Source organism: Pipistrellus kuhlii, unplaced genomic scaffold, assembly GCF_014108245.1.
Source record: "Pipistrellus kuhlii isolate mPipKuh1 unplaced genomic scaffold, mPipKuh1.p scaffold_m20_p_7, whole genome shotgun sequence".
Taxonomy (NCBI): domain Eukaryota; kingdom Metazoa; phylum Chordata; class Mammalia; order Chiroptera; family Vespertilionidae; genus Pipistrellus; species Pipistrellus kuhlii.
Window position 1 is genome coordinate 34,946,609 of NW_023425573.1, and position 12,264 is coordinate 34,958,872.

Sequence of the window (12,264 nt, forward strand, 5' to 3'; positions counted from 1 at the left end):
CTATAATCCTTCCATGTGCCCAGAAATTAAAAGGCCAGAAATAATTATTGAAAACATGACTACCACAATTTGCTCTTTTAATCATCAAAAATATGATTCACTCTCCTCCTGCAGGCAAAAGGCAAAACATGCTCACTCACTCCCCAGGGGAGATGACCAAATGCCCTAGCAGTCATGGTCTCAAGCTCCACGGTCAGGATCTCTGGGTGGTATTTGCTAATCTCTACGTTAAAGACCTACATACACCCAAAATATAGCTTCTGATGCACCCCAAACACACAACTGGTGTGGATGTGGAGCTTATTTTTACATCTCTGCCCACCCTTCACTTCCCAGTGTGGGAAGGCCTCTCTTGCAGTGAAGTCTGAGAATAAACTGTAGAGAAGAGGTAGGTGGTTCTTCCAGGCATTGGGGGAAATGTAGTCCTGGCAGGGAGGTGGCACCATGGTAGGGATGGAAGGGGGGTAGAGGGGTGGAGAGTGGGAGAAAGTTAGGGGGGCCAGAGGAAAAATAGAGAAGATTGGAAATGGAGGGGGTAGGGATGATGTGCCAGGGCCTTCAGAAACCCCAGGGAAATGCATGTCAAGAAGGAACTAAAGGAGCAGGAGCCGCTTGGGGGGCAGGAAAGTGACAGGACAAAGTATTAGGAAGGAAAAAGTTTCTGCTTGATATTTAGACCAAAGAGGCCAATGGCCACTTGTAGATGGTCTACTTGGTCACTGATGTAAATATTATGTTAATTGGAGGATGTGAACTTTGCTGATAAATGCAGGATCTCAAGAGCTCAAGGAAATAAATCCGAACGCCATGTTTTTCCAAATGCTTCCATTAGAATCTTGTCACACCTCTAAATTGGAGATCTCATTTGTTTGTCTTTAAATTGAATAGGTGAAGATACTTTTTTAAAAGTCACTTTCATTATTTTAGGAACCATTTGAACAGAAACAGTGGAACCTTCTTTTAAAAACAGAAATGGTCCTAGCCGGTATGGCTCAGCTGTTTGGGCATTGTCCAATGTGCTGAAGGGTTGCCAGTTCCATTCCCAGACAGGAACACACTCGGCTGGGGGTATGCAGCTGGCAGCCAATTGATGTTTTGCTCTCTTTCTCCCTACCTCTCTCTCTAAAAAAAAAAAAAAAAAATTAAAAACTTAAATAAGAATAAGTAAAAACGTAAATGTATTTCTAATTTCCTAGAAGGTTTTTTATTTTTTTAATTCCCTCTTAAAGTTTTGTGGGGTTTGTTTTGTTTTTTGTTTTTTGTTTTTACTGGTGTCTATTCTACTTTTCCTTCCTCACAAACATGATTGCAAGCATGTGGATTTCCCCAGTGATCCCCCAAGGCCTGATTAGCATCTCAATTTCCCTCTTTAATATAAATTCAATCAGGAGCCACTTAATGTTACTGCTTGGGTTTTTAAGTACAAAGAACACAGTGGTACAAGTTGAGCTGCGAAAGATGCATGGGGGGACACCCAGGACCACTTTAGAAAGATCCAGGACAAGATTTTGTTTTAATTTCTGTGCTTTCCAGAGGCTACACACCTACAGAGGACCCCCGCCTTGGGTGACCTGATTGTACACTTGTGTTCTTCGGTGCAAAAGACACACCTCAGAGCAATCTGAGGGGGAGTGCTGGGGACTGGGTAAATAAGGCCAGGCCCTGAGGGGACCATTTATTCCTTTAAAAGGCCAGAGACAAACGACACAGACCTGAGCACTGAAGTGAAAGGTAGTGGCAGAGACTGGAGAGCAGAGAAGTGGAACAAGTCCCAGAAAAACTTAGTCAGTTCCAGCTAGTTTTATGCTGTTGAATTTTTTAAATGTTTAAAATCTGAACTGACTAAATATTCTATTTCTTTATAAATGACTGTATACTTGCTACTCTCAGATTTCTGTGTGTGTGTGTGTGTATGTGTGTGTGATGTTTTTATATTTTATCAATGTTATGATTTATGGTTGACAAAGTTCTTAAAAGATACACTTAGGTAATTATTTCAATATATTCATTCTATGCACTTAACCAAAATGAGGCCATTCAAGTATTTGCCAGATCTAAGAACCTCACCTTTTATAAGAGTCTAGAACAGGGAAAAATTAGTATGGGATCCAGGTCTTCTTGACATCAGGTTGTCTAGGTTTGTGTGTTTTTTTTGTTTTTCGTGTGTGTGTGTGTGTGTGTGTGTATGTTGTTGTTGTTGTTATTGTTGTTGTTGTTTTATTTTGTGTGTGTGTGCGTGCGTGTGTGTGTGTGTGTGTGTGTGTTTCTGCTCTTCCAATCTTTTGTAAGTCCAGCTAGCTCATCTCAGAGATTTTCTACATGCACACCACAGTGTTGTTGCAAATAACTGTTCAACACTTAACCTAGTATGTCAATTTGTTTCCCATAAAGTTACCCTTAGAAGCATAGGACTCAGAAAAGAGTTCTTTAGCTTGACTATGATCACTAACTTCTGATCATCCACATTAGTGAATGAGAAGTGGAAAAAACAGGTCTTTGCTTTGGACAAATATCTACGGTTTGGGGTAGAATAGTCATTTCATTGTGCTCAGACCAACTAGAACCTGCCATAACTGAACACTTTTAGTACATAGGTTCAGACAGCCTGAAGAGCAAATTACGATCTTCAAATTATTTCATAACATACTGTAAACTGGTCTGAGCAGAAACTCTAGCATTACTCCTGCCCCTTGACTGGTTCCCCCAGCAGAAAGCAGGGGTGCGCCCAGGGTTACTCCTTCCAGAATGCACACAGATGTTGGTCGGGTGAGGCAGTTCAGGAGTCTTTGTGAGAGCAAGATTCAACCAGGTTAAAAGTGTGCAACAATGTAAAGAATCTACATAGAAACAACTGGAAGTGGGCTAATTATTATAACAAATATATTTTAATAATATAATAAGTATTATTAGCTTATTATTTGCTTCATCCTAAATATGCCAGCTATACATGCTGTTGGAAATTGTCTACTGGCATGCATCTAAAATTACACCGCACTGGTTCTTCTGATGAAAAGGAAATCTGTTTCATTGATTAATTTCTATAATACCTTCAAACACAAAAGGTTAATGTACTTCCTCATAAGCCTTTTAAATGATTGTGTGTTGAAGATAATTGCCATACACATAAGCCAGAAATAACTTCTTAGAATGGTGGTTAAATAAACATAGCCATAAATTGAAATATTTACATGTTTCAGGTGGCTGAACTTGTAACCAGTGAGTTCTTCGAACAAGGAGATCGGGAGAGATCAGAACTCAAACTCACCCCTTCAGTAAGCTCATCCTTTTATTATGATGCATCTACCCTCTTGAGTGACATTTAAAAAAAATAATGACTCCAAACCACAATTTGAAAAGAGGGAAATTAAGAATAGATTTAAGGAAGCACTCCTGAAAGTTTAAAACTTTAATTAAGCTTAGATGCTAAGCACTCTTACTCCCAGGTGTCTGATTAAGAGTGGTGAGCTACTTAACAAGAATTTCCCGAGCACCCACAGGGGGATGAGCAGGCACAAGAGAGAATGTGCAGAGTGGCATTTGAATAACTCAGAGCCCAGAGCTGGTATTTCAGATGTGGTCTGTGAATGTCCCACGTCCTGTGTGGTTCAGGGTTCAGGATCTGGAGAAGGGGCTGCATGCAAATGAAAGAGACAAGACAAGAAGTAATAATTTGGAAATTGGGGGGGAGGGGGGCAGGCGGGAGCCCATCCCAAGAGGAAGCCATTGTTTTTATTCAATTTGGGATAGACCTATAGCCCTTAGGCAGGCAATTTCCAGTAACAGGCAGACTACAAGACTGTGAGTCATGACTATAAGTAAGGATTTACATGACTGTCTGGTGGGGAAGTTGCTTCAGCTACCATTGTCTCGACTAAACAGTGGGTGCATAGTGTTGACCTTTGCCAGGGCTCAAGGGTCACCAGCATTCCGGGATCCTTGTCCACAGCTCTCTGCTAGTGAAGACAATGGGCGGTTTCCCACAGTGGTCCATGGGTACTATGGAATACAATTACAGAAAAAAATAATTAAAGGCAAGCTGCCTAGCCTTGAGAAACTAGAACAGGCAGCTGTTGTAAATAATGGGTGCTGAAGATTTTATTTTCTAGTTTTGAACATTACAAAATGAAAAGTTCCTCCTGGAGATTTAGGTTCTGGCTGACTGAATTGTTATTTACATATCCATTCAAATATTATTTGAGAATGCTTACCGTAGGCTCAGGCTGGTGCCATTTTTACTCATCAGGATACAAAAGATACAAATGCCTCAAAGAGGAGGCAGCCTCTTTTTTTCTTAATGAATGGTTAACTAAAAACTCACTGGCTCCAAGAAATGTGCAAGGTATTTTAATGCCTGGCACAGCATAGCAGATTCAAGGAAACTCAGGAAATGTTGAGTTTTGAATATTTTAAGATCCCCCTTTTTTTAAATTCACATTTAAAAGCAGGGAAAAGCAGCAGAACTAAGTCCTAGCTTAAACAGTTTTACCTACTTGAAGTCAGAATAGACAGTTTTAGTAATTTTAACTCTCCTTAATCTGTTGCTTACCTCTGAAAGGTCAGAAGACTACATAGCAGCAATATTCATAATAGCCAAACAGTGGAAACAATCCAAATGCCCATCAAATGGTAACTGGATAAATAATAGGCAATACATCTATACAGTGGAATATCATTCAGCAATAACAATGAATGAAGAGCTGATGCATGCCACAGGAATAAACTTTGAAAACATACTAAGTGAAAGAGGCAAGTCACAAAAGAGCACATAGTATATTTTCATTTATTTAAAAGGTGCAGAATAGGTTAAAACACCCACCCAGTTTTCAAAGGTATATATTTTTTAATATGCCTTTATTTTTAGTGTCACCAGATTTGGTTATAATAATATACTAAATTGAAATACATAGTTCATGTGTAAAACCTAATTCAACCCAAATTTCTCTTAGCCACATATCTATCCTTTATAATAATAGGCTAATATGCAAATTGACTGAACAACGGAACAACTGGTCACTATGATGTGCACTGACCACCAGGGGGCAAATGCTCAATGCAGGAACTTCCCCCGGGGGTCAGTGTGCTCCCACAGGGGGAGTGCTGCTCAGCCAGAAGCCGAGCTCAAGACTGGCGAGTGCAGTGGCAGTGATGGGAATCTCTCCTGCCTCCACTGCAGTAGGGCATCCCCAGGGGGTCCCGGACTGTGAGAGGGTGCAGGCTGGGCTGAGGGGCCCCCACCCCTCTAGTGCACGAATGTTGTGCACCAGGCCTCTAGTATTCAAATAAAAACTTTTCCCTTTAAAGAAACAGTTTCTGTGTTGTTGTTGTTGTTGGGTTTTTTTGCTTTCTGTTTTTATATCCTACATATGAGTGAGATCATACAGATCTTGATTTTTTCTGTCTGATTTATTTGCATAGCATGATATTCTCAAGACCTATCCATATTGTCAAAAATGGCAATATTTCATCTTTTCTTATGGCTGAGTAGTATTCCATGGTATTTATGTACCACATCTTCTTTTTCCAATCCTGTATCGAAGGACACTTGGGTTGTTTCCATGTCTTGGCCACCGTGAATAATGCTGCAATGATCAAGGATTATATATATCTTTATGAATAAATGATTTCAAAATTTTCAGGTAGATACCCAGAGGAGGGATTGCTGGGTCCTATAATAACTCTATTCCTAATTTTTAAAGGAACCTCCATACTTTTTCCCATAGTGGCTGCACCAATTTACATTCCTAAGGGGTGGCCTGAATCTCCCCTCATGACCTATGGAACACCAAAATGAGAGGGATGGCACATTCTATCTAGAGGAAAGACAGGAACTCGGGGCAAGGTCAGTTGTTTCTTAGACCCTGATCTTCGCCCTTACAAACAAAGGAGGGGCCGAAACTGGTTTGGCTCAGTGGATAGAACGTCATTCTGTGGACTGAAGGATCCCAGGTTCGATTCCGGTCAAGGGCATGTATATTGGCTGTGGGCACATCCCCAGTAGGTCGATGTTTCTCTCTCATGAATGTTTCTAACTCTCTGTCCCTCTCCCTTCCTCTCTGTAAAAAAATCAATAAAACATATTATTAAAAAAAAAAAAAAAAAAAAAAAGAAAAGAAAGAAAGAAAGAAAGAAAGAAAAGAAAACAAAGAATGGACATTCTCCCTGGCATAAAATGTCAATATTAAGGAATCCATTTTACCCCTCCAATTCCTACTGATTGTTTCCCTTTTCATATCTGCTACATAGATATATGTCACTTCTTTTTCTCACAAACATAGCCAACTTTTCTAAACATTATAATATCATAAAGTTTAAAGGCTGGGAATGGGGAGAGAATGGGTACCTCCTAACATCGTCCATTCAGTGATAGATTTAAAAAATTGGGAATTTATTCATGACAGACAGAACCTTATTAAAGCACACACAGAACTGCCACATCAACACCCAACCTTAAAAAATTAATACAAATAGTCCCTGTTTAAGATGAAATTGTTTTCAAGGCTCTTTTCTAATCTATCCCGCCCTCTTTCCTGTAAAAATAAAAGCCTCCGTTAGCTTGGTGGCAATAAAACTTGTGCCCAGTTCCCAGTGACCTGGTGACTTGATTTAGTGGCAGTTGCTTGTATCTGGAGACCGATACTGGCCCCAAGGAGTTGCATGCTGTAAAGTTCAAATAACTTCACTTACAAATCTCATAAAAAGAGGTGAATATATTTCATTTCTCATCATAGATAAAAGAAAGGAAAACATGGGTAAAGATTGATTGTGATTTGTGAAGTGCTCAGTTGGTAAAAATTGGGTCATTGTGGCAAAGTGTTTGACAAAGCACCAGTAAAACTCTCGGATGTGATAAAGCAAGCTTCTCCTCCCCCCTCCTAGGCTATTTTTGATCGGAACCGGAAAGATGAACTGCCTCGGTTGCAACTGGAGTGGATCGATAGCATCTGCATGCCTCTGTACCAGGTACTCATGATTTGGGGGGTGGGGATGGGGGTGTTTGTGTGCTCTGATGGGACCAGAAGAGTGCATTATGTAGCATACTTTCAACTTTAGTTTTAGGAGCCTCTTCGGGTATGTATGTTTCTAAGAACCATGGTTACAGTGTGCTTTTTCTCAGATTTTTTATCATGCCCTGAGAAAGTTGGCACTAGAAGCCTGAGACCTGAGGACATAATCTTCATGGGCCTCCATTCCCTCATTTATAATTCACAGATGATAATGTTTTTCTCACTGTTTCTCAAACTGTACCCCATGGAACACAGTATCTAGCCACAACCTAATAGATAGATAGCTCTTTAAAGAGGGCTCTCAGGCCCAGTAACTAGGAAACTCCCTTGCACATCGAAATACTGAAGCCTGGCAGAAGTCCTTCAGGAAGGAAACATGTTTAACCTTGATTAACTCTGACTTTCTCAAACATTTGGCTGTGAAAATCTTTTTTTTTTTTTTTTTTTACAATGATGAATATCATGAGGTTTCCATGAATCACCGTTTTCTGCTCTGACCCCATGGTCTGGGCCATGGAGTTTTGTAAATCACCTTCCATCCTAACATCCCTGTCTTGAGATGCATGTGACACATGCAGACCACTGAATTCTGAGCAAGACGTGCTAATGGCTCTAGCTCTGGTGTTCGGGCCCCTGCTCCTGGCAAGAAAGCAAGTGCCCTGGCTGTGAATGTGCACACTTCACTTTCTGAGTATGGATTAGGGCTGGCATCAGTTAACATTAAAGGTTTAGTGTACATTGACTTTTAATTCCACTTCTAAGCATTTGCTTTCATGTGTAAAATCTGGCAAATTCTTTACCCCCTACCCAGCTCAATCAGACTGAACTTCGTTTCTAACTTCAAATGAGAAACACATGCAGGGAAAGCAAAACTGCTTTACTTTCTCACTCTGTGTAACTCCATTAAAGACACAGTATTGTTTTTTAAGGACCTCACAATCATTAAGATTCAGGCTTATCTACCACTTGGTTTTAGCACTTTTAGGAACTGTTGAGCCCTGTCACATTAACCTAAACACACACACACACACACACACACACACACACACAAAACAAAACAAAAAACTCCCCAAAACTTAGAATACTGTCTTGAAGATAGAAATGCAATTTTTAATGATTATAAATAACAAAAGTAAATTGATTTTTGTTTTATGTTATCTATTCAATATATAATCATATAAAGTCAAAGTTTAAAATAATCTAAAATAGATTATTTTAATTACAATTGGAATATAGTTTTATTTAATAATGAAAGATTAGATGAAAAATCAAAAATGATGTACCTTTAATTATAAGAGGACCCTCAACTCTCTTTTCTTTCTGTCCTCTCCTCCCATCCTGGACCCTGGTACCTCTGAATAAGCTGTGCAACTGTTGGGTCAGGAAGATCTTCCGTTGCTAAACTGACCTTGACGGCACGTGTTAAATTGTTTTTTAATGATATTCAGTTTTTTTATGCACACTTAAGTTATAATGGCATGAATAAATTATTCTTGCAATAGATTTCTTTTATGTAGGTAAAGCTTAGGAGGATGCAGACATGGATCTGTGGAGCTGATAAGTCTTTGGTGCTGGTCTGCAAAGCTACTTTGGAATGAACCCAAAGTAAACACCCCTTCCCATGTGATCAGTGATAGTAAATGCTGGAAAGAACACTCATATGCTTTTCCATGTTGATTTAATTGTTTCATTATTGATTCACAATCATTTGAGCATATTTTATTCTCCCTATGAAACACTTTGAAATCTTTAGGTTCAAAAGAAAGTTTAAATTGAAAATAGGAATTTAGAGAGTAATATTACCGCATCACATTGTTTATTTTTTTTATTTTTATTTTTTAAATATATTTTATTGATTTTTTACAGAGAGGAAGGGAGAAAGCTAGAGAGTTAGAAACGTCGATGAGAGAGAAACCTCAACCAGCTGCCTCTTGCACACCCCCTACCGGGGATGTGCCCGCAACCAATGTACATGCCCTTGACCGGAATCGAACCTGGGACCTTTCAGTCCGCAGACCGACGCTCTACTGCTGAGCCAAACTGGTTTCAGCCACATTGTTTATTATTCCTGACTTTTCACATCTGTTTTTCTTGGCCACTTATCTCTAAGATTAGATACCTGCTATTTTATCATAAGGTAATTAACATGTAGAAATGTTAGTGGCACTACCACCAAATTAGAGTTGTGTCCTGCTCACCCCCCACTTAGTTTTGGTATGACGGACTCTCTACCTCTGCTAGATAGTTCTCCTATTATCTTTTCTTATTAAACTAAATGGAAAGAGCCAGGGCATTCTACAGAGACGTGTGAAAGGAGCTGTGTATTTTAGCTCTGGCAAATGTGGCTTAGTTGGTTGGATGTCGTCCCATGTACCAAAAGGTTGGTGGTTCAATTCCCGGTCAGGGTTCCATCCCCAATAGGTGGCGTGCAACAAGGCAGCCAATCAATGTTCCAACCTCACATCATTGTTTCTCTTTATCCCTCTCTCTTTCTCTTTCTCTAAAGATCAATAAATAAATAAAAAATACATTTTTAAAAAGAAATTTATTTTACACCTGATGCTGTATCTTCTCAGTTAACAAAGCATGAAAACCATGGTGTTTTTTTTTTAATTCCTTATCATGGCTAATTTTTAAAAAACGATCTCATGGGTTTCATTTGTAAATTCTTCACAAGGTTTGAAACCAACATTTCAAAGAGCCCACAAACTGAAATTTCATAGAGTAATTTTAAGTATCCTCTTTGAGGGTCCCTATTTTGTTCCATCTCACACGAGGTATTTTTCACCATTGAACTAGAATCAGGCGTCTTCAAACTACGGCCCGCGGGCCACATGCAGCTCGCAGAGGAGTCTGATCCGGCCCGCCAGGTTTTTTGGGCAGTGAGCGCAGCCGAGGTGTTACAGTAGGAATTAGTAGTTCATATAGTCCGGCCCTCCAGCTCTCTGAGGGACCGTGATCTGGCCCCCACTTTAAAAAGTTTGAGGACCCCTGATTAATCCTACATAACTGTGGGCACTGCAATGGCATCCGCCTGTGGAAAAGAATCGCCATTAGTGAGAAGACACAAAATCTTTTGGAAATGACTCACCAAGCAGGAGAGTCACTGATGTGACACTAATTGCTGAGGCAAAATGTCTGCAGGAGCTCAGGCTGGGATTTTGAACATCAAAGTGCAACAATAAACAGAAGGCAAATGGGAAAGCATGCAGGTGGCAAAGATCCCAAATCTGAAATGATATGATTTCAGTTACAGAGCATGAGAATTCACTGTGGCCTTGCTAAGTCAGCATGCCGGAGGGCAAAAGGGTACAGAATCATGTATACCAAACAAAGAATGTCCCTTTCATTTATTTTTATGGCCAGGGCCCTGACCCCAAGATGGGGCAGGTTCGGGTGGGAAGAAAGCTCATAGTGCCTGGGGATGTTGCATGGAGAGCTGGATCCCCTGGCAGGTGGAACAGAGTGGAGAGGAGCAGTCTGGCAAGGCCCTTCATGCTGGGTGTCCCCCTCGGACCAAACCCAGAGTTTGGTGAGGGAGGCAGAGATGCAGCTGGGCAGTAGATACTAACGTGGTTTTGTTGCAGAAGACCAGAGAAAAACCAAGCAACACTTTCAGAGAAAAGGAGTTACACTGTTTAATATACCTGCGGACTCAGCAGAATAACTTCCCCAATCTGAGTAAAGTAACATGCAGGGGGCTTCTCTTTTATATCTTTCTGGGGTCTTTGTCCCGCAAATATAGATTATGCTTTTGGTCCTTTTCGCAGCTTTGCAAGAAGGTCACAGATGTTGGGGGTCTCCAGGCTGTATCTGATGGTCTGGCCTGGCTCCAGCATTAATAATCCCTCCCTCTGGGGCAGTGCACTGTTCAGTTTTATGGTCTCTGTATTTAGATAACAGGTTCTGCAAGACCAGTTTCTGGGAAAGAGGCATTGACTTAATTATAGGTTATCAAGAATATACACTGGGCTTGCTAGCACAGATTCAGGTTACTAGTCTCCCCCCCATGCTCCTCCTCTCCCTCCCCCCCAATATCAGGTTTACATTGGAATTAGTCCTTTTTAGACTTCTCAGTTTTAATACAGCTTTGACTTCATTACTTTCACTGGATCATTCATTTTACTTCATGGTTCTGAAAGGGCTGTGTGTGTCAAATGGCAAAACAGATCACGCACTCTCTGCTGGCGCTCCAGATTGCAGTTTGGTCTCTCCTCCAAGCAAAGGGCCAAGATAATGGCTAGTCCCAGGTTCCTGACGAGCTACTTATTTGTGTGCCAAGATGGGGACTCACAGAAACTACACTGGTTCATTTTGGATGTCCATTGTCTTTAAAATTGAAACTCTTATCTCTGTGACTATTTATAGGTGAATTTATAATTCTCCATACAACAAGGAGAACCTTTTCTTCCCCCCTCTTCCACTAGTCTGCGCAGCAGGAAGTTACCTCTGTACTCCAGTGATTGATTGAAAGTGACTGACAGAAAATGCACAAAAATATAGAAATAAAGGGGAGGCAACTTCGGAAAAGTTATATAATAGGAAGAGATGCCAGCCATATTTATAGGTGAATTTATAATTCTCCAGAACTTGCTCATCTTTTTAAAAAAATATATTTTATTGATTTTTTACAGAGAGGAAGAGAGAGGGATAGAGAGCCAGAAACATCGATGAGAGAGAACCATCGATCAGCTGCCACCTGCACACCCCCTACTGGGGATGTGCCCGCAACATGGTACACGCCCTTGAGCGGAATCGAACCTGGGACCTTTCAGTCCACAGGCCGATGCTCTATCCACTGAGCCAAACTGTTTTTCGGCACTTGCTCATCTTTTTAATCTTGTAGTTCCAAACTTTTCTTTAAAAAAGAAAATGGTCCTAACAGGCAGAAGTCATGATTTATCTGTGACAGCATCTTAATCAGGAAGCATAGAGGGAGCCCAGAGTGGGCCGGGAACCAGCAGAGCCTGTGCGTGGGGCGGACCGGAGCCTGTGTAGCTGGCTCTGTCCTAGCAGGGTGTCTGGGAGGAACACATTGACATCTGATTCCCCTGCTTTCCGCTGTCTCTGCACCCTGCTGGGGATCCATTAGCCTGCTGCTCAGAGTCTTTGGAGAGGGAGAAAAAATACAAAGGAAAAAAAAAAAGAAAGAACAAAAAAAGGCACCATCAAACTTTGAAGCCATTGCTGCACCAGCCTTAGGGATAAACAGAAAGCTGATGAGCCAGTGTCACACTGAGTTGTCTGTGAAGTAACAGGC

General features: G+C 40.8%; 1 protein-coding gene across 1 annotated transcript in view; it reads left to right on the forward strand.

The window, feature by feature from the left end:
- The window catches only part of PDE11A (phosphodiesterase 11A), a 265,912-nt gene that overhangs the window by 231,903 nt on the left and 21,745 nt on the right, over positions 1 to 12,264 (forward strand). Inside the window, exons 19-20 of the mRNA XM_045575416.1 lie at positions 3,198 to 3,272; positions 6,877 to 6,960. Coding sequence (XP_045431372.1) covers positions 3,198 to 3,272; positions 6,877 to 6,960 — 159 coding nt within the window. The remainder of the gene's footprint in view (positions 1 to 3,197; positions 3,273 to 6,876; positions 6,961 to 12,264) is intronic.